This window comes from Trachurus trachurus (genome assembly GCF_905171665.1).
Source record: "Trachurus trachurus genome assembly, chromosome: 22".
Lineage (NCBI taxonomy): Eukaryota > Metazoa > Chordata > Actinopteri > Carangiformes > Carangidae > Trachurus > Trachurus trachurus.
Window position 1 is genome coordinate 18,348,611 of NC_139907.1, and position 22,678 is coordinate 18,371,288.

Below are 22,678 nucleotides of genomic sequence, written 5' to 3' on the forward strand. Positions count from 1 at the left end.
TTGGCTCCGTGGGTGGCAATTTAGAATTTAGTCAATGCACAAGTTTCGTCTAAATATTTAGATTAATTTCCAAGAACTTTTGTTTATATTCATGCTTCCCAGATGATGAACCTGACTGGTTTTGGAAATCCTCTGACTTTTCACTGTAGCACAAACACCAGGTTCACCTTTGTTGATCTTAAGCTAAGATCTCAACAACAACAGGAGCGATGCCATGATGAAACTGGCTACACTCATTCGTGCTCCCCTGAAGATGAACCATCATCACTTTGGTGATTCCTCTTCATTTAACATCATCAAAATGTCAAACTGTCTTATTCTAAACTAATCAAATCCTTGTCAGGTCCCAGCTGTACAACACCACAGTTGTTCTGTTGATTGTTGTTCATTGTTAGCATGCTACTGTAACTCATCAACGATGAACGAACAGGCTAACCCTTACACCCGCTAATCATAACATGTCATTGTGTTAGCATGCTGAACTAAACTTGAGTCTTGAAAATCTGCTTCTAATTGCACTGGTTCAAAGTGAATTAAAGTTTATGTTTTTATACATTTTTACGTTACATCTGATTTTTATCCAGAACACAAAAGAATCACAGAGTTCAGGGAGTATTTAATTCATTGATCCTTTACCTTTTTGAAAATCAAAACGTAAAAGTTACACAGATATTGGTGATTCAACGATCAGATATCAATGTACACCATTGCCAAAATGATATATTTCACACCATAAATACTCATAGCACAGAAGCAGGAAATCAGTCACCTGCCCCTGTCTGCAATCTGTCATCAAGGGACCAATTCTGACACATTGATGTTCATAAAAACATTTACCCGCTTAGTAACCAAAAGGGGGGAGGGGGATTCACACCCACAGATGGCCAAGTCATGTGGTCAACGTGAAGCATGCTTTACCTTTACAAACAGATCTATGAAGAACGAATGGGAAGAGAAGATCAGAAACTACAATTACAAATATTTTGGCAGGAGCACTGAAGGAGAGAGAGTGTTTTTGATAGAAACGTGGATGGCTCAGGTATGTCACAGACATGAAGATGATAAAGAGCAGAAAGTGTTAAATCAGAGAAATATTGACAATATGATAATGAGGTAGTAGTCAGCAGGGCGCTGCATACTTTATTTTCAATGGTATTTCGGCAACCTACTGTATTGATGCTGATATATTTACACACTTAGACACAGCTTGTAATGTAAGACATGTTATCTTTTACTTAACACAGTGCCACATTGCTAGGTAAAAAGAAAAAGGGGAGATGAGAGGACTCCCGTTATTATGACTCTTATGGCTGATCCTTTGGGACGCTACAAAATTCTAGTTGTAAAGAGTTTCTGCAAAAGTTTTCATTTATACAGCATTTTTATTGAAACAAGCACAAAAGTCTTTTTGTCACTTAAGCAAATCAAATATAGTTCCTCTTCTGCTATACGGGATACATGTTTCTGATTAGAGGGCTTTAGAATACTGTATGTTACTTAATAGTGTACAAATTCTCCCAAATCTAAGTAAAAGCATGCTTTTAGCATGGTTTCAGTCAGAATTGGTCCCTGTTGTATTGCACAACAGTAAAATAACTCAAGTTTATATTGTCACCGTCTACAGTGGAGCTTGTTAAGTGGACAGCGGCTAATTCAAGTTGGGATGATTGGGTGCTGGAGTGGTTAGTCATCCTCCATTACGCGGCCCAGTCAGGCTGCTGTTACAAAAAAAAAAAAAGGCATGCCGGCCACTGGATCAGTGCTAGTCACTGATATCGCAAGCATGGCGGCAACTCTACCCTACTGCAATGTCAGGGATTCCTTTGATCACAGTATCATATTGTTGTGACAGCGCCACAATTTATCACATCACATAAAATCCTTCAGTAGTATAAGCATTCACCTCCACATTCTCCCTCACGTGGAGACGAGCGGCGCGGCGCGGCTCTGCTGGGCTGGACTAAAGTATTACTCACACCTGGCGTAATGGACATGTAGCTAAACACAGGGAGAAGGGAGCATGAGGTCTCCGACTCCCACCAGAGATCACACCTTGTACTCACACACCGTTGGGTTGCTGTTACCCTCTGGAGCATGCCGACACTTTGTTTCTTGCATAGCTATTCACATGTGCATGCTTGGGTATCCCGAGCTCTCCTCGCGGACGCCTGCCTGCCTCCCGGCCCCGGTGCGAAGGGTGTTACTCTGCACCGGCCACCGTGTCAACATGAGGTCAAGAAGAAGTGTTCCACGTGTCTACTGTACTCCTAGAGGGAGGAGGTGCAGACAACAACCTCCTGCGGAGTTAAAAATAAACCCAGTGTGAAGTGCCACCGCTCTGGCTCTGCACCTGCCATTTACCTCCGTTTGGTTGAAGCTCTATAAATGCAGGCGCAGCTATTAAAAGATGGGAGGTGTCTAAAATGGTGAGAGCAGATGCTGGGCACCTTGCTCCCTGTGTGCGGGATGACTCTGCCACGGGCTTAAAGGGGCCCAAAATAGAGCGGTTGACATATGGGCCTCTGATTGTTTGAACATGGAATCTCCTGGACTTCTGCCACTCGGCATAAATCCTTTGATACTGCCACACCAAACCCGCTAATCATCTTTCACCTAGCCCGAATCAGGTCATCTGTTTGCATGCCAAGAGGCAATTTCCACAGGCTTAAACAACGACCAAATTTGGGTTTCAATGGGTTGCCTGAACAGCACACTGACACAGACCGCTATAGGAGAGGAGATACGCTGGTGTGCAACAGTGGTACAGTGGTGTATCCCACCAGTGGGACTGAGACACACAGGCATGGTCTTTTTTAGCAACAGCAGCATCGAAAAGCACATGAAAGATCGGAGGTTAAGCCCAGCTTCCCCACAGCTCCCTTTATTGCTGAGTTACTACAGAATAAGACGACTGAATATTGTACCTGCCTAATGCTAGTTTAGTTAAACATGGGACCAGCAAATCCTCCAGTCTGAGACAGATCCACAAAGACCACACGGCTTACTGCTCTGGAGAGGTATATCCAAGGACATTTAAACTGATAAGAGTTCACATTTAGGTAACAATTTTAGTTCATTTTTTTTTACCAGGAGGAGAACAAGAGAAAATGGCCACCAAGTTCACCAGACTTTGAACTGTACACTCGGTCTTCCAATAATAAATATATACATGTCCTGGTCGAGTCCAGGCAAAAACACAACTGTGAGACAAGTGAGTCTGTTTATGGTTGTTGACACCTTTGCTGTCTTCAGAACAAATTGAAGGAACTTTTTTTTTTAGTTCTCTGAAAAAAGAAACCTCTTTTTCTTGTCTATCAAGAACTGGCAACTACTTATTCTGAAGATGCTGAGGGGGCAGAGGGGTCCTTCTTCATATACAGCATGGCCACTGACAATTAACAAAAACCAAAAAAAAAAAAAAAATTATTACTGTACATAGTATTTCTTATATATTTTAAATTAATCTGCATCATTTTTATATTTATACTAATAACCAAGTTTTGCATTTGTTCTTTTTTATTTAGTGCCCCGGGGTTCCAGGAGGGGGAGTGAGAGAGGAGAGTCTGTCCTGCCCGGTACAGTCAGTGGGGGTCTCCCTCTCCTGAGTACCCACAAGCCTTTGTTCAAGTCACTTTCTGTATCGCTTGACGCAGCCCTCCTCTGCGGCCGCGGCCGATCAGCCACCCTCCGATCAGACCTTGGCCTCCAGCATCTCCAGGAAGAGTTTGTGCATGGGAACTTTCCCCTGCACCTTGATGCTGTAAAAGTGCTGCACGGCCTTGGTGGCCGTCTGCCTCAGCAGGGGCAGGGTCATGAGCAGCTTGCCCGCCCGCCGTGGGTCCTCCTGGTGCTGGTTGCTCTCGTAGTCCTGCAGGGCCTCGTGGAGGGCGTCCTGAAGCTTCTGGACCGCCTCCATGTCCTCTATGTGCATGGAGTCTGGACGGGAGCACAGAAAGGAGGTGTGACGATTGATGGGGTTTCAAATTTGAGAAGGAAAAAAAAAGAAAAAAGGAACTTGTAAGAAATGTAGTTTGCACTTTGAAACACATATAACAGGAGTGATGGGAAATGGATTTTTCTAAAACAAAATTAAATCTCATGATTGATCTTTACTGCTCTGTCAGTAGCTGCAAGGTGGGGAACACATTATAAATATAACTCACATCTTGACAAGATAAAGAATAGATCATAAAAACATCTGCCTTATTTATTTATATATTTGTTCTTTGCTGGACTGGGTGGGATATTCATGCAGCCCCTGACCACACACTGAAAACGAATGTTATCCTACAGTAACAATGGCATGAATAAGTAGCAGCTGATCTCTGCTGAGTAAGTACACATTAAACACCTCTCTGTTCCAAAACACAGACTGCCCCCCCCCCCCCAAAAAAAGAGACTCCATTAGAGAATTGGACAGCGTAAACAAGCCTGAGATGAATACAATGCTTCCTTTCAATTAATTTCCTTCGTGCTCCCTCTGAGGAGTTTCTGACCACCACACAGACGGATGGAGAAATAAGAATGAGTTCATTTTACTGATCCAAACAGCTGTTTAAATATATAGGAGGGAGAAACTGACACATTTCGATTTCCATACGATTCGTAAAATTATTTATCTGTCACAAGATAACGCTCCCTATTTTGTAAAGTGAACAATAAAAACTGTGACTCTCTCTGAGCCTCAGCTTCCGTCTGCCCAAATCTCTCTCCTCTCTCTCTCCCTCTCTCTCTCTCTCTCTCTCTCTCTCTCTCTCTCTCTCTCTCTCGACTCTCTCCACTTTTAGAACAGGCTACAGTTTCAGTCTGGCATCTCGCTCCTCTAATGTTTCGCTACAGTGCCACCGTTTTTCACTGATCCTCCTGTACATTATGTTACAGCACTCCACTCTCATTCTCCCCTTTCCCTGTACTGCCTGTGTTTCTATCTCCTGCTCCTCTCTGAGGGCCGGGGGGCCGGGGGGTTGCGTTTTCTCACACTGGTTAACCGGTGTCTGGCGCTCTGGAGGCGGCATGTCATTGGCTGCCTGACTCGTCTCACCTTGGCGGTGCATATTTTACCACACGGGACAATAAAAGGCAAAACAGATTTCAGACTTCGCCCCAAATTCATTGACTGGAACAACTGTATTCCCAAGACCTTGAGACATTTCTCACCCTGACGGTTTTCAAATCCACAGTGGTAAAATGAAGTAGGTCGTTTTGTAAAGTGAATGTGGGAGGGAGGTGAGAGGAGGAGGATAGAAAGAACAAAAGGCTAAAAAAAAATCTCAGATGAGGATGTGGTGTGACATAATTATCTCTTGTTCTTTTCAGAGAGGCTGATTTCACAACTTAAGTTCAAACCAATATTTTGCTCGTTTTTTTTTTTTTTTTTACACTTGAAAACACACACATGCACGATAAATGAAATGTTTTGCTAAGACAAAGGGGAAAAAGAGGAGAAAATAAAAAGAGTGATAGAGACATCTCAACAGATGGGAGGGGAAAAGAGGGCAGGAGACGCTCAGCACACTGCTGGTAGTCCTTGGAGGAGGGGTGGACTTAAAAAAACAACTTTGAAGAAACAATTTCCTCGCAATCCATCAGTGAGCCCACGTCGATCCGATTGATAAACTGCTAATTACAAAATCAATCGCTATGAATTTTCACAGCTGTCAGACAGAGGGGCTCCCGGGAGAGTGATCTCCCAGAGACCTTGTTCTAACGTTCCAGACACCCTCCACCTCCTCCTCCTCCTCCTCCTCCTCCTCCTCTCTCCACGACCCCCCTTCTCTCCCACACCCCCACCTCCCCCTCCGCCACAGCTCTGTTGTCTGAAAGCAAAAGCCCCACCATCAGCATTTTCATTTTTCAGCCCCGGACAAAACAAGGGAGCGAGCGGCCCGGTGACCCAGGCGTGCATTGATCAGAGCGGGACAGGTCCTGCCTCCTCAAAAGGAGCCTGTCAATAGCGCCGTGCCATCTTCGCATTGGAACAAACGAGGCCTATCACTCCCTGATACTCATTCCATTCGACTTAACACATTTTATTGACAGCCCCTGTGCTCCTAATGAAATGCTAAATTTATCTCCCGTGGCTGCTGTGCCCCGCAGCTACTGTTATGGAGATAGAGAAAGAGAGGGGGAGAGGGAGCGATGGAGAAATACCACAACATGGAAGGTGTTCAATTAAAAAAGCTCACTGCCCCATCTCTCTGTCTCATGCACTGCCCTTATCTTCCCTCCATCTCTCCATCTCATGCTCCAAACTAAAGGTTACACTGAGAAACTCCCGAAAAACTAAGAAATGTCATTTCTGAAACTGTGTTAGACAATTCTTTGCAGTTTCTGGATATTATACCGTCTAACCTCCAGTCAGGAAAAAAAGAAATCCGAGTGAGAAATAAACCTGAACAGTGTCTCACTAACAGTTTTGTCCACAGTATTAACTCCTAACCAGTGAAGTTAATTTTTTCAGTGTTTTTATTTTTATTTTGTGAATATTCATTTGTTGTTACTGTATAATATGTAAAATATGTACTGTATGTATTTTTTTTTTTTTTTTTACAATTTTATGTTCTATGATACAATTTTGTCTTTTTTTATTGACAATAACATTTAACATTTATTTGGAAAAAAAATGTTATACATCTTTTTTAAATTTACATTTTAAATATAAAACAAATTATTGTGCATATCTGCACACAAATCACCCAAAACTTAGTTTGTGTGTGTATTTAAAACAAATGACAATTGACTATTTGTGCAACTTTAAATCTGAAGTCAAATATTGTTCAAATTCACATATAGGCTAAGATTACTTTTGCTAAATTACAGTGATTCTTTGTATGTTTTAATTATAAGCACCATTTTTATTACGTTATCATACAATATTAAAGTGTTTAAAAAATCATTTAAAAAAGTGAATCATATTTGTGGCTGGTATCTATTTGCCTAAAATTATGTATATTTTTTATTTTTTAGACTCAATTAAAGTTTCCCATAAAATTACCATTGATCAAATGTCATGTCACCTGTCATGAATTTCCCTCCAGGGGGATGAATAAAGTATTTTCTTTTCTATTCTATTCTATTCTATTCTATTCTAAGACGTGTCAGAAGACAGCTCACCTGAGTTGGCGAGAGCGATGGCCTTGAGGGTGACAAACTCCTCCTTCTCCACTTTGAGCTTCTTGTATTTGCGGACCAGCTGCAGGATGGACACGTAGAGGTCGAGCAGGCCCGTCAGCCGCGAGTGCTCCTCGTCCATGATGTAGTCTTCGGCGTACACCAGCTCGTCCTCGTACGGCAGCGAGCGGAACACGATGCTGAGGATGAGGATCTCCATCCAGGCGCTCTGCAGTAGACTCATCTGGTCTCCCAGGGAGAGAGTGGAGAAGCCTGGAAAGACAGAGGGGGACGCGGCATGAGGACAGGACAGCATGATGGTGTAAAAAACAAACTGAGCGAACATGTGTTTACATATTCCTGTTAAAAATAGATGGAAAAAAAAGCTTATTTGTGCCATGATTCAGCCAGAAGTTTTTGTTGATAAAACGTATTAAAAAGTTTTTAAAAAAGAAACATCTGAAAGTCACTGAAAAGAAAAACAAACACTTGAAGTTGATCAGTAAACGAAACATGACTTGTGGAGCCCCGGTAGCCCTGAGAACATGCTGAGACACATGTTAGCGCGAGGTGTTTAATTTTAAATGCACAGAGGAAGGTCCTCTTTGAAGCCGGTGTCACGGCGCTGCGGTGGGCTTTACTGTAAGTGCGGACAGTAAATCGGTGCAAAGGTCCGGGATACACAAAGCCATGTGGTTACCCCCTTGTATCCTGTCACACTTGTATTGGTGTGAGGGGGATTAGCACCGAGACACATTCTCATTGGAGGGGTTGAGGACATGACATGCACTGTGTAGCGGGAGGAGGTGACGAGAGGACGCACACACACACACAGGGACCTGCACAGACACACAAACATGTGTCAACCAGGGAAACATACAGACACATATGTGCACATGCGGATCATGACACCTACAGTATATGCACATAAATACACACACACATACATACACACACACACACACACACACTGGGGTCAGGTGGTTCAAGCCCAGCCTGAAGACCTGCTTAAACCTTGGGCCCCAGCAGCAGCTGGATGAGCTGAAATTGGCTCGGCCACATCAAACCACTGTCATTTCCCCTTCAACACCTCTACATGTGCTCAGAATAGAACATTAAATAAAACAAACTGCTTGATCCCTCAAAGATGAGCTGTGAGAAATTCAAGCAAATTAAAGAGGGTAACGTCAAAAAGAGGAGAGAGAAGGTGAGTGAGAGAGTGAGGGGCAGACAGCCAGATAGCTATCTCATCCCTTTTCGCTTCGTACTCCCCTTCAGCTGTCAATAAACTGCGTGACCCCCCCCACACACACACACACACACACACCACCACCACCACCACCACCTCCCCTCCCCCTGTGCAGCGTGTGCCTGCGGGCGCCTCATTCTGACAGCATATTAGGCTCTTCAGCTCCGCCCCTGATTAATATGATTGCTTTCACAAGTTTGGTGTTGCCACGCTTACCTGCCATTGCGTGATTAAGAGGCGATAGATTACAGTATTGACCAGGGCGCTCGCCACACATAACGCCCTGCGTTTTCTCTCAAATATAAATGATCTCACTGGAGGTGCAGCCCCAGCCCGATGTTTATCTCCTCCTGCCAGGACGTACACGGCACGCCACACATGATGTGCGGGTTGAGGAGAATGAGAGACATGATGAGGAAGCGTGAGAGAAAGTGAAAAAAGAAGCAGGACAGAGAGAGAGAGAGAGAGAGAGAGAGAGAGAGGCAGAAAAGAAGAGCCAGTGAGAGTAGTACCTGAGTGTTCAATTTCCCTTATCGTGGTGATGACCACTGCAGGGGAAGAGCTGCAGGATACATTAATTAACAGATTGTGATCAGAATGTGAGGGCCTTCACATTTTGAAGGGGAATCAATAGTCAGTAAAATAGAGTGCTAACAGAAAGGTGTCGCTGTCCGACTGGACTGGTCAGAGGTCTGAAGGGGCCCAAATGAGAGACCCAACGAAGCAAACTGCCAAAAGCACTCAAAAGACTTTAACTATCATCAAAGGAGGCAATAAGCCATATTTCGTAAAGGCCTACAGTGCTATTACACGTATCCAGAAGGCGTCTTCGAAATCTTTTGTTGTGTTATTTCCTTGTCTGCATACGTGGCCATTAAGTTGGACAGAATGTGGACTGGCCAGAGGGAAATTGTCATGCAAGCATGGCCGCGGTCTTGATTGCCGCATCAGGTTGGCATCACAATCACAGGCGAGGCTTTGTCTAGCCTTTTAATGCCAAGGAGGACTGAAGCGGAACTAAAGCGCTGCTCCCAATGTGACAGCCCTGTGTGAAGGCCTTGTTCAGGGCTTGCTGGAGAGGCTTTAGAGTTGTTCTGATACAGCAGACACCTCTCAGCCATATGCACACACGCGGCCCAGCAGCCTACAATTACCTTTGACGCTAAAAGTCCTTGAATTTAATCCAGTGTTGTGAGATGGAGAGGTGGTGTTTTTCCCCTGCTCCATCCCCTCTCTTCAGGGCCTAAATTATCGCTCCAAATGGGATCTCGTGTCGTTGCCTCGCCTTTTTCCACTCAATTTAATCGAGTAATGAAGTGACTTCCCGACTCCGCAGGTCACACAGCGCTCCGGCCGCCACACTCTGAAGGTGGCCCGGTTAAGTGCCGTCGGAGTGGGTGATTTCCTCTAATGAAATATCAATATTTACATCTTCATTTCCAGCCCACTGCCTTGGTGGGGTTTGACCAAACATGACACAATATTGACCAAATCAGAGAGGCCTGTCTGCGCACTTGAAAGGCCTTTTCCACTCCACTGCTGAGTGCACCGGCAGATATCTGTCTGAAAGTCTTTGTCACAGAGATAATAACAATGCAGAGTTTTTCTTTGTTCACTTTGACTTAGGCACCCCGCTTACACAGGAATAGGAATCAAAGGTTTTTTTTTTTGGTTTTTTTTAAAGAGATCTTCACTCTCAAAATTCCCGGATGTGACATATTTTATCCTGCATGAACATCGCTGAAACTCACTTCAATCTAGGTAGAGGGACAAAAATAAATTTAGACGACAGAGAATGAGGACTAACAGAGCCCCGCTGACCACTGACTGCATCGGTGCACCATCATTCATAGCTCAAAGGGTGAAAACAAGACCACGAAAGACCAACAACAGACGCCAAAACCATCATCTCTTCCTTTATCTCCCCAAAAGCCCTCGGCTGTTGGCAGGAGGGGGCAGCCCGAACCCGCAGACGGCTGCTTCAAACCCCTCATAGAGATTAATCAGCACACCGTTTCATCTGCCAGAGCACAGGACGGTCCAAAATGAAATGCTGGAGATTTCTGTTGAGCTGGAGTTCATATTCTATTAATTTATTATTGTTTCCCTCTCCCCGAGGGCCATTAGCACGGGTAATAAAAAGAGATGTAATTACGAGGCACGGTGGCCCCCTCCAGCTGCAGCCCCCTCGTAACTCACCCTCAATCAGACAACAGAGCAGACAGAGGGGAGGGAGGGAGAGAGAAGGGGAAAAATGGCAAGAGAGGGAGAGAGAGAGAGAGAGAAATGGAGGATAAAAGAGAGGAGAAGATATGGGCCAAAGAGGAGGGAGATAAGAGAAAGGGAGCGAAAGGGGGCTGGAGAATGAGGGGAAAAAGGAAGAGAGAGATAGAAAGAGGAAAGAGAGTAATTCTGGCTGGACAGGGGCTGATCTATCATGGCCAGCTATCAGAAGGACAAGCAGGCCCTGAAGACTTCTGCCCAGAGGCAATCTCACCTCAGCCAAGTCAAGTGCTCTCCGGGCTCCAGTCGGAGTAAAACTGCCCCTAACAGGACCCCAGAGGTTCAGCACGTCTCTCTGCCTTTTTTTTTTTTTTTTTTTAACCTCAAACTGAACTGAATGATCACACTGCCATAAGCTTATTCTATAACAAAGCTTCTTTTTTTTCAGATAGCTCTTTAAAAACGAGGGCCAGAAAAGAAAATGTATGCACCTTTGATTCGTATGGATTCCTCTGATCTGGCAGAGTGACACACCACAGTTGTAAGATGTATAACCAGCACAGGAATGAATGGCAATTTAAGAGCGGTTTCATAATGGTGTTGGTGCGCTCACAAATGCGTTTGTATAGTTCCCCGTGTGTGTGTGTGTGTGTGTGTGTAGCACGCAGCTGCCAGCCATGATTCTTCTTGAATTTACATGACAGCATCAGGAGGACCCAATCAATAGCAGCTTGGTAATAAATTGCTGTGCTTGACATAAATAATTTGACCTGAAGTCCAACCACATGTACAACACAAACAGCTCAGTTTGCTGCAAGCTTTCCCCCGGACACTGATCTGATGACACAATAATGCTTTTAAAGTTTTTATACTGGATGAAAACATTTCAATAGGAACTTAAGCGACTCTATGAGGAGGAGAATTTATTTTAATTTTTTTTTCCAGCTCCACAGGACAGTCAGCTCTCTTGGCTTCTTTCAACATAATAACCAGAACATTATCCCATTGTAAGTAGCTGGGGAATGGGTGATTTGACCAGTAGCCTGTGAACATTATGAGGTTGGAGAACGTCAAATACAGTAATCCCCTTGTTTTAATCTGCACCCTACGACCCCCTGACCCCGGCAGGCAAGTCTTTAGCCGTCCCAAGGGTCCCACCGCCCGGCACTGACGGTTACATATCTCTGTTTAGTCGCAAAGACCAGGACGAATCAGACTTTAATCATTGCCATAATTACACATAATTTATCTCCGCTGCCATCAAGCAACATTGCTTAATGAGGGATGGCGCTCTGCTGACGATCACTTAAAGGCACATCAGCATAAAAGATTTCCTATGGAACGATTTAGATGACGGAGAATTCGACACACATGATACAGTTTCAGAGAATCATACTGAACACTTTTCTTTCTTTTTTTACACAGTTTTAACTTTGTGAAAATATGACCAGCGTGCGCACGTAATTGTAATGCTGGATGTACCTGCTCATGTGTCACAGTAACAAAACAACAAAGCCCTCCCCCCACCCTGGCTGGCAAACGTCCCCATCCCTGGCCCTGCATACTCCTGCCTGCCTGCCTCCGATACGCCCCCATCTCAATCTCCCTGCAGCTTTTTCCGCCTTCCTCCACCGCTCCCCTGCTCGGGGTTCAGGCCTCAGCATCCACCTGATTGTTCAATCTATCTTTATCTCCTGTGTTGAAGCCTACGTCAGAGGGTAAATTGAATATACTAAGAGCTGTCTGTTGGTGTCTATATTTAATAAAGTGCACTGATGAGGTGCTGATTTATTGCCGGGCAGTATTCACACTCTATTACAAGGAGATTACGCAGCTTGAGTGGGATCAGGCTGGCAACACAGTAAGTAGATTTCACAATTTAATGGCAAAGAGAAAACAGGAGCCCGGAGGGGGCTGGAGGAGGGTGGGCTGATAGGTGGGTGGGTGGGTGATTATGGTGGAGGGGTTGAGCTGACACAAACACGACAACATACAAGAGGTGTGATCTCTTTTTAACATCGCTGCCTTCCATGCTAACAACCAACACGGCAGGCGGCTGTCTGTCAAGCGCAGAGCTGATGAGCTGGAATCCAATAACGCGCAGATGATGAATATTCCCAAAACGCCAGTAATGAATAGAACAATGCAACAACAAGCCTGTTTCATTAGATTAGTCTGATCTGAATCTAATGCCAAAATAAAATGCAGCAACACATGAGAGGGGGGTTAGAATCGCAACTGTGGGGTAAATTCATTTCTTTAACATCGTACGCAAAAATGAACTTCAGACACGGAGCGTGAATTTCAGTGTTGTTTAAATATTTTACATTCTAGCTGTGACATGCCAGAGCAAAAATATGTTTTATTGTGTGGGAGCAAACCAGCAGCAGCAGCAGCAGAGTGTCAATGTTTGCCTGGCCCCTCACCCTTCAGAGAATTCCCAGCTGAAAACACCGGGGCCCGGGAAGGCGTGATGGGAGCTGGCAAACGCCAAACAACCAGCACCTCTTGAATAAGCAGCATGCATGGCAGTTTTTACATATGAACACATGACATTCCCGCTGCGGGTGGGAAGGGGATGCGCGGTGGCACAGGGCGACAGGGGTCAAACTAGTATTCTGTCACTCCTAAAGAAGGCAGCGGTGTCAAGGTGGTAAACAGGGCTCTAGTGCACTGGAGCTGTCAGTATACTCTGTTCCTCCCTAAACCTCTTGGACAGCGTGAAATGCAGCCTTATGGGATGGAAGGGGGCCAGAGGGGTGGACAGTGGACGGCTATGTGTGTCAAAGGTTGTTAGCACCTTAGGAGCAACAAGCCATCTGTCAGCATCCCCCTAACACTGCTCCTAATGACCCAGCCCCCCCTCAGGCAACAGCCGTGTTAGACTCTGCTTCGTGGTGCTATTTGGAGCAGTGACACTAGTGTCCAAAAGCTCCGCAGTGATTATCAATTAATCAAAGGCAGATTCAGAATGAGGGCAAGGCTGCGGTCTGGCAATCGCGAAACCTGTGAAAAGGGCTCTTGATATGTGACACCAGCCTTCGACTGTCTACCTCATTAAACTAAGGTAACAAGTGCACCTGATCTGATTGATTAACTGCGTACCTATTTCATTTAAATGATGGGGGGAAAAGGTGTAAAACCCAAAAAGGACTTCGTGTCTGCAAGCTGACCTTTTCCTGGAGTGCTAAACAGAGCCCAGATGACAGAGTTGACATTGGACCCTGTAAGACAAAGATACCATCTACGCTAATGACAGAGCTTTGATATCCTCCTATCGCCCTCCAATTAAAACTCAATAGGGCCGCTCCACTCCACATTAAGCCACTTTTCAAACGCATTTTTAAATGTTAGCTGAGAATAGGGGAAATTTAAAAATCAATTGGGAGAAGGTAACTGCCCATTTTCATGACATTTAAATTGTTACATTTGGACTTTAGTTATTGGCCCATCTGTCAATGGCCTAATCAATGTGGTCTACTTCATAATGAACTGTTAATCTTTTTAATTCCATCGCCTAAGGCTGCAAAAATCTATCAGAATGCAATCAGCAGTTTTTCCCTCCCCATGCTTTTCTTGTCCCAGAGAGGATGGAGGGAGAAATATGGTAGGAGCGGAGCATGGTAGGCTGCCCTGGGGTACCGTTGGTGCATGGAGTGTTAGTGCATGGAGTCTCGCTCAACCAGTGAACCGTCTCTGATCAGGTTCAGCCATGTACAACTCAATTATGCAGCCATTTCATGGCCAGAGGACACCCACTGTCCTAATACAGACACCACCGAAGGGACCGACACAAACCGAGCACTCGGCTGAAGTGGAAGTCTTTACTCTGCCAGTGTCTTTTTAATTTAAAAAAAGCATGTGTAATTGTAATATAAAAGTTAGAAAGGGACGAAACACAAAAGCGCAAGTAGGAGTGTGTGTGTTTGTATAGAGAGGTAGTTCAAAATAAATTCCATCGCGTTGCAGATCGTTGTTTAGCGCAACCGTTCAGTTCCAGGTACTGGCTCACAGTTGGAACAGGCTTACCGCCTCGGGTTTTGGGTTATATGATCATTATCGACGCATTTGGAATGACAAGTCCTCAGCCGCAATCTGTGGGGCAAATCCCATTAACATTATGAATCTATCCACTGTACAATACGTGTTAGTATAATCTGATTAACAGTGCTTCAGCACTATGACACATAAAATCCGAGTTACTCAGTGTACACACATTAAAATGATCGTGCACTTCAGGATGCACAGTCAGTTAAAATCTTTAAAACCCAGTGGATACTAAATGGTGTGTTAAGAGTATGACTCATGGAGACAATCATAAATCTTCACTAATGCTCCACAGTACCCAAATGTTAACCACAGCTAATTCAGGTTGCCCACTGACGTCAATATATTTTTCTACAGTAAATTACAGAAGATAACAAACTCTCTTTCTCCTCCATCTGTCAGTATTTGTGCCTGGATAAGTGACGCCTCCGTGTCCGCAGAGTCTATACTCAGCAGGCAGCACGGGGAAATATTGCCGTTTCCATGCATGTGCGCAACGCTGGTGTAATTTTTGGGTCACAACGATGAGAGTGTGTTATCGGGTCAGTTGTGATCTAGTCCTGAGTAAGCTCCTTGGTTAAACTCTCAGTCTGCTGACCACGCAGGGCCCGAGTGGAGTGATCCAGACAGTTTAGACGCGTAAGGGGCCGAGGCTGAGGCCAGGGGCTGGGAGCATATCCATCTCTAATCTCCTTACTATCAGATCTGTACCTGATTAATACCCCTCCTTCTGAGAAGTACTCTAATACCTTTTCAGAACAAAATGCACCTGTCTGAGGTCAGCTGGAGTCCACGTCACTTCACCGGAAATAAATGAATCCTCTAAATCAAAGAATTGGGGTTCAAATTTATCTTCTAAATTAACTGATTTGGCGCTAATGTATGCACAGACTTGAATGTTTGGGTGTGTGCGGGGGTAGGCAGACAGTGTGTGTGTGTGTGTGTGCCGTAGTGATGTCGCACATTTCCCACATGCTGACAGCTGTGTGGCTGTCCAAGTTATGCTGATGAGAAGAAGAGGTTATGGAGGTGCCGCTGAGGGACACATTCATTTAGTTTGTTACTCCTCCGTGCCTACAGCGCCGTAATGTTATAGAGTGATGGGGGGGTCAAGCTCAAGATCAAGGAGAATCTGCCGCGTTTGCAAAAAAAGAGCGGCTAAACAATGTGTTCTCTGTCAAAATCAGAGGAAAACTCTCGAAGGAAGCAAAATCTCCGCTGACGTGAGGCGATGTATCCTTAATTCAACAGCCTCTTATAACCTAACACCTCGTCTATCAGAACGTCTATGGGGCAAGGAAGAAACATGATTATGCCCATCAATAATTCAATGTGTGTGTGCTCGCTCTTGTGCGCCTTCATGTGTGCATATGTGTGTGTTTGTGTGTGTGATATGATGTCTTGTTTGATTGGGCGGGTGCCCAACTCTGCTCTAAATCTCCCTGGTGATTACAGTATACATTGGCACATACATGCTACCCCCTCTCCATTCAATGCAGGGATTTTAGATGCACTCTATTGATTTGTTTCTCACACAGCTATGTCCATTCTGCACACCCTCCATCCCCCACACACACACACCCTGAGGCTGTATGAGCTGCTGTCATTAATTATCTACACGTCTGTGTGAGTGTGAGACAGGAGGTGGAGAATGATGAGTTAAAAAAAGAGAGATAAAACCGCCTGAAAATAAGATTTAGGAGAAAGGTTAGAAAAGAAGAAAGGGGGTAAAAATAATTGTTTTGTACCTGGGATGTGTTTAGCCCAGCCAATGATGACCACCAGCTCGCGGTCAGCCAGGTCGCACAGCGTGGTCAGAGCCTTGATGTCGCTCTCGGGCATGGTTGGGTCAGGCATGGCATAGATCTTCTCTGGCTCCGCCACCAACAGGTGAGACACTATCTTTGTGACTGAGGATAGAGGAGGAAGGAGGGGGGATGTCAAAGCAAAGCAGGGGTCAAAGGTTATATCACTGCAGAGCTCAGCCAGGCACAAAGATGCACTGCGCTGATAAAAAAAAAAAAATTGTACAACCAACGGTAAAATATCCTATACACCATGGTGGCCTCACTCTCACTGCTTCTTTTCTCTTTCTCATTATGCAAACTAATGGATGGAAGCTGAATTTGCGCGAGTGAAATGTAGGCGCTGAAAGCTCTTATCCCTACAGAATGCATGCGAGTGGAGAAAAAAAAATGTATGCGTGAAAATGTGAGACACTTGTACCCTCAAGCACTCTGTCGTTGTTTAATATCGGTCATCAGCTCAGAGACTTATCACAATTCAGCTCCGACCGGGAAAAATACGCGGCCTATATTTTTGACCAATGACCTCTCAACTGTTCGAACATGGGAGAAACGGGGGAAACATGAGTCTGGCCTAGAATTGTGCCTCGGTTTTACCTGCGTGCTGGCCTGGCAGAGGAGGGGCGACGGGGGAGGGAGACAATGGGCTAGTGACGGAGCAGTACTCACGAGGCTTTTTGGTGGGAGGGGGGAGCGTCAAGCCCAGGTAGGGGTTGTTTTCTGCGTCCAGCCTCCGCTTGTATTTCTGTCTGCCACCTCGCACGCGGTCCAGGCGAACCCCTGGGTTAGAAACGACAAGAAAACACAAAATAAAGAGAGTGTCAATTTTTTTTTGACTAGATTTCAGGGGATATCAAACCCATGAAAAAGAACTGGGTCAAAAAATAAATAAAAAAAGTTGATAAATAATTGTACATATACAGAGAGACAGTAGTAAAGACACTGAGATCTATTATAGCATGTAGAGCCATGATCAAAAATTACACCAGAACATGTTCAGTGTTAGATCATGTATAAAAGCTGCAGTGTGAGTAACCACGCCGGTCTCATGCTTGTATGTAAGCGCTGTAGAAGGGCTTCACGGGGCATAAGTGTGTGTGTGTGTGTGTGTATCTGTGTGTGTGTGTGTGAGCATGCACTCCGGTGTGTGTCTGCGTGTGTGCGAATGTGTCAGAGGCACGGCTGCCTTCCCATATGTGGTCCATGCCTGGCTGGTCTACTGTGACACAGCTGAGCCCAGAGCAGGTCTAAACATATGAATATTTAACGCAGGGTCAATGATCTCACAGACTGGCCTTCTAATTATTTAGCTTTTGGGGTGAGGCAGACTGCATACTAATTAGCTGCTAGCTACATGCTTCTTTGCTTTGCAGTGTGTGCGTGTGTATGTGTGTGCGTGTGTGTCAGAGAGAGAGAGAGAGAGAGAGCTCAGGTGTGTGCTCTGCCTCTTCGGGGATCCGGAAAAAGAAACTTATCCAGCCTACAAGCAAAGACACAGTCCCACACACACTGTACAAAACATCCACTGTCATATAGCAGATAGATAACTAGGTATTGCTTTCCCATAAAAGACCCTTATTTCACCCCTCTTTCACTGCAGCAGCACTGAGGCCTTATCACCCCCAGCCACACCTAGGGGGCCAGGTTCCACACTGATACTGTAAATGTCAAACCAGCCTCATCATAACATAAGTTATTTATTATCTCATTATTTGATAAGAATGTTTCCATTTGGATGTCTTTTCTATTCTATTAATTTTCAACATAGTTAAAATATTTCATCTACACTGTTCTATTTATTTGATACCACCGGGCAGGTATTTGGTTATTTAATGTAATTGTATGCAAACATTTATATGCTGCATATCCCTATATTTGGGCTGGTGCGTGACAGCGGCCACACAGCCTAAATATCCCTGATATCTTAATCCTGTCAAGAGGGAGAATCCCTTCAATTTACCTTGTATGCATAATGTAAAACCTCCCCTCCCAAACAAATTTAATACTAAAGGGTGGAGGAGAAAAGGCTCAATGAAATGCTTGTGGTGGTGGAGGAGTTAATTTGTCAGCCTCCCACGTCCTCTGAGCGAACAACACCCGCAGCAAGAGCACTTCCTTGATGATTTCATCACTTTATAACAGGGAGGACGGTGTCAAACCTGGGCTTTGTATGGCCGCTGCAAATGAGCCTAATACAATTTGTCCATCAGCAAGTGCTCTTGGAGAGGATGAGTTTGGATGTGACCCATGTGCGGAGATTGGAGGTCGCTCGGTGAGGGAAAGGAACGGGGAAAAAATCACATGATCCAAGCAAGAAACGCCGGCCTTCCTTTAACAAAGAGGAATTCAGCAACGGGTTCATGCAAAAATATTTTAACACGGCCACGGCTGCACTCTCCCCAAAACTCGGTGCTCTGGGGGAGGGAGGGGGTCCAGTAAACTGTATTATCATGTAACTGTAGAATAGAGATTTTGTCTGCTTATATAAATTATTTGATTCCCTAGAAACACAAATCTGATTAGGATTGTCTTTCAATTTCCTGACACTGACAACCCACTAACCTAATTACCCCCAATTCCCTACAGAGCCTCATCCTTCCCAGCAAGCACCGGGGAACCATCTGATGGCAACTACTGTACCTGTACTTTACACACACATCCACACACATACACAATGGTAATTTCTTCTCCATGTGTATGATACTAAGGAACTGTTTTTCTTTCTTTTTTTAAGGAACAGTCTGCATTTGCTTCTTGGGTTTAACTTCTTAAGAACTTTCCACTTCAGCTGAGACGGTGCCGTTTCCACTGTACGCATTGGAAAATGTTTCTCACTGTCGAACCTGATGTCACCACTTTCTACAGTTTCTTCCGGCTCTCCCGATGAGCTCGGCCGCTGCCAGGTGGCTGCGCTTCTACTCTTCATGATCCTCTCTGCCGGTTGAGTCATGTGGCTGTGTCAGCCAGTGTAAAGCCAGCGATGAAGGTAGATGGGTGCCTCTTTTAATTAGAACAGTCCTGGCCATAATTAACAGATGCTGACAGGAATTAAAGCTTGGCACTAACCTGTCTCATTTTACTGTCCGACAGGGCCAGACACAGGCAGAGAGGAAGAGAGAGTGATTAAGAGGAGCTAGACGGATTCATTCACTCAGTCTGTCAGGCACTAAGTCCAGGACTTTATAGGGGCCTTTGTGAGGTTCATATGTTCCTTTGGTGGCACCCGAAGCTTCGAGCGGTCCGACTCTGACCGGTGTGTTGTGATTCTTCCAAAATAAACAGTAGGTGTGTTATAAATGTGTGAAGAGAGTTGAGTACCATTTCATCCAAAGTCATCTCACTGTTTTATGGCCCACTACACAGTGTAGCAAGGGTAGCAGCGGGTGAGCTCGGGTATCATCTCTTCAAAGCAGGGTGCTGGGGGAGAGGGCTTTTGGCCAAGGCGGCTGGCATTTGTGCACGGATTAGCCAAGGCCTCGGGGTGGGGGCTGGGGCCAGCTGACCTAGGGCTCTTCTTTCTCTCCAAAAACAATAATAATCCCCTTCCGAGCACACTCCTACAGAAGAGCCTGTCTTCACTCACTTTGTGTGGCCGACCGTGGTAGGGGCCCTTATTTTGAGTCCCTCACCTGTTCTGGGTGTCTCTCCCTGGGGAAAGTGTCAGGATGTCTGGGATGGTTGGCAATGCCAAGGGGGGCTTAGGCAGACCCTATTTTAGCTGGGAAAATCAGAAGGCCACATGGCAAGGCATGGTGAACCTTGCCTTTCAAGGAAGCCGCCCCGTTAAACTGCCGTCAGCACTATTTCAAAGGGCCCCTGTTGCCAGCTTTGCATGCTTGTAAGTGTGTTGCAGCATTTTTAATCACGAGTGGTGATGAGCGAGGGTAGCGGAAAAACTGTCAGTCCTCTGCCTCCCCCGCCCCCCTCCCTCCCTCCCTTCTCCCACACTCCCCATCTGCTGACCCCAGGGCCTGCCATACTGACACCCTCGTCACATACTCCATTTACAGGTTAGCTACAGTATCCCTATTGAGCTGACATCCCTGCTGGGACTAATTGTTCTAAACTAAAGTTTTTTGAAAGAAACATTTTTTTTGTGAAGTTTGTATCAGGTCCGGTTTCTTAATTACTTCCATTGTGACTCACACTTTTAGATCTTAAAAGATGTTACAGACGTCCATGCGACATATAGATGTCTAGGATTTCAGGGACTATACGTGGGAGCGTAGTGTGGTTTGTGTGTATGTTCTGTATGTTGCGTATGTGCCGATGATGGGGGCTATTGTGGGATGTGGTTGTTCTTTGCATGCCAGTCTGCTGAACAATGAGAGGTGTATTATATATCAGCGCAAACACACTTTGCTTCATCATACAGCAAATGTACACGACCGACGCCACGCTCAAATAGGATATTCTCGTCTGCCACGCAAAACACTGCTACACCGCACTGCCAGGACAATGGAACAAAAAGCTATTGTCTTTGGTCAATGCTGCAGATGTGTAGGAAAAAATATTATATGCAACTTCACAAAAAAAAAGAAAAAATGCACTTCATCTGAGCTTGTGTGTGTGTATGTGTGTGTTGGTGTATGTGGTATGTGGAGGCATCCTTGTGTGAGTGAGCCAGAGAGAAAGGAAGTCGGTGCAGAGAGCAACTGCCACTGAATGATGTCAATGTAATCTCTCAATAGTATCTTGTCTTCTCTCTTGCTCTAAGCTCTGATCCGTTTCCATTGATCAGAGGAAAAACCTGTTGCCCCTGACATTTGATTCTTCTATTGATCACTTCCTCCTTTATACAGTGAGGGGAAAGTACAGCGACTCAACACAGGGTTTAGGCAGGTCTCCTGTAATTAGACTGCTGATCTTCAGGGACCATTCTCCTTACACCTCCTACCACACTTCCAGATATGAACGTATTGATTGTAGTTTTTGTGCCTGATCAGCTGATAGTGAAACCTCCTGAATTGTGATTTTTTTTGTAGGGTATAGAGGAAAATAAAAAACTGAACTGAACTTCCTCTGGAGATGTCTAATATTGTTATTATTTCAGGGACAGTGATGGCTTTATACTTGTGTCTCATTGGGGGGCAGCACTGTACTTTGTTGGAGCTGTAAAGTTATAATTAGGCGATTTTCCATTGAGATACAATGTGACCTTTCTGCAGTAATGAAAGTAAGTGGCAACCTCAGTCACATGAGTGGTGGCCATCTCCACACTCAGGGCCTGAGCATGGCGTTGAGCCGACGGCTTCGTGGAGCTTACAGTGGACACACACCATGTGTCTCTCTTTCCATCTCGTCCTGGTGACACTTTGGAGTGCCGGGCCTCATGGCAGAGCTTAAGCAAAACTGCACTTTGCATCTCACTGTTAATAATCACGGCAAAATGTGTTCAATAATTTTGATTGTGCGAGAAATCGGTAATTTGAGAAGGATCTGTGGCAACACCCGCGTAATACTTCAATCACTCTGTGACAATAGGTGCAGCGGCAGGTGATGACGGCCACTATGTAAAAGAGGAGGGTCATTCTTATTCTGGGAATGTGCTGAATACACAGAAGTGTGCATTAGAACCTCAGGCTTAGCCGAAGTCTGCATATTTGAGTTTTACACTCTTTTTACTCTGACCTGACACTGGTCATTCATTTATAGCCACGGCTACATATTTTTGTAGTCTCTTATTCTCCAAGATGATATATTGGCATAAATTTTTCATCAGATAGTAATGCGATTACTCTGTCTTTCTGGCACTGAGGCCTTATCTGGCTTCATGCAGTCCAGGGGATTCTGTTACTGTGCGGAGATCCATATGGGCTGTGACTCTGGCTTCAGGTGGCGACTGGATATATATATGCATCTATAAATCCCACTCTCCAATGAATAATGGGTGGAATAATGGTGGAATATATACTCTAGAGAGTTTGACAGAGACTTTTTAAAGTGAGAGATTGTACAGAATTTCATTCATCATTAGCTCCTCTATCTGTTAGCGTTTATACCTCTGTTTAACCATGAGGGGCATCCACACTTTCCACAACAGCGGCGCTACATGAGCCACACTCATCAGCACATCAGGAAAGATAAACAAAAATAATAAGAAAAAAACAAGAATTTCCTTAAAGAATCCTTGAGCTGCTCCCAGAGGAGTCTTGAATAAACATAACACCGTCACTTCACCCTCAAGCCACATATCTTTCATTATTCATTCGTCTGGCTTTTTTTTTTTTTTTTTGAGCAACCA

The 22,678-nt window shown here is 44.9% G+C and overlaps 1 protein-coding gene across 5 annotated transcripts in view; it reads right to left on the reverse strand.

Annotated features, from left to right (window-relative positions):
* Window positions 1-1,492: 1,492 nt before the first annotated feature.
* esrrb (estrogen-related receptor beta) overlaps window positions 1,493-22,678 on the reverse strand; it is a 49,357-nt gene continuing 28,171 nt past the window's right edge. For 3 of the 5 annotated variants that reach the window (XM_083997842.1, XM_083997840.1, XM_083997838.1), the window contains 4 exons: window positions 17,104-17,214; window positions 16,378-16,539; window positions 7,114-7,383; window positions 1,493-3,936 (listed from right to left, as the gene is read on the reverse strand). In XM_083997842.1, coding sequence (XP_083853968.1) covers window positions 3,692-3,936; window positions 7,114-7,383; window positions 16,378-16,539; window positions 17,104-17,214 — 788 coding nt within the window. In that variant the 3' untranslated portion in view covers window positions 1,493-3,691. Of the gene's footprint in view, window positions 3,937-7,113; window positions 7,384-16,377; window positions 16,540-17,031; window positions 17,215-22,678 lie in introns of all 5 variants that reach the window. The other 2 variants (XM_083997839.1, XM_083997841.1) reach the window with 1 other exon arrangement.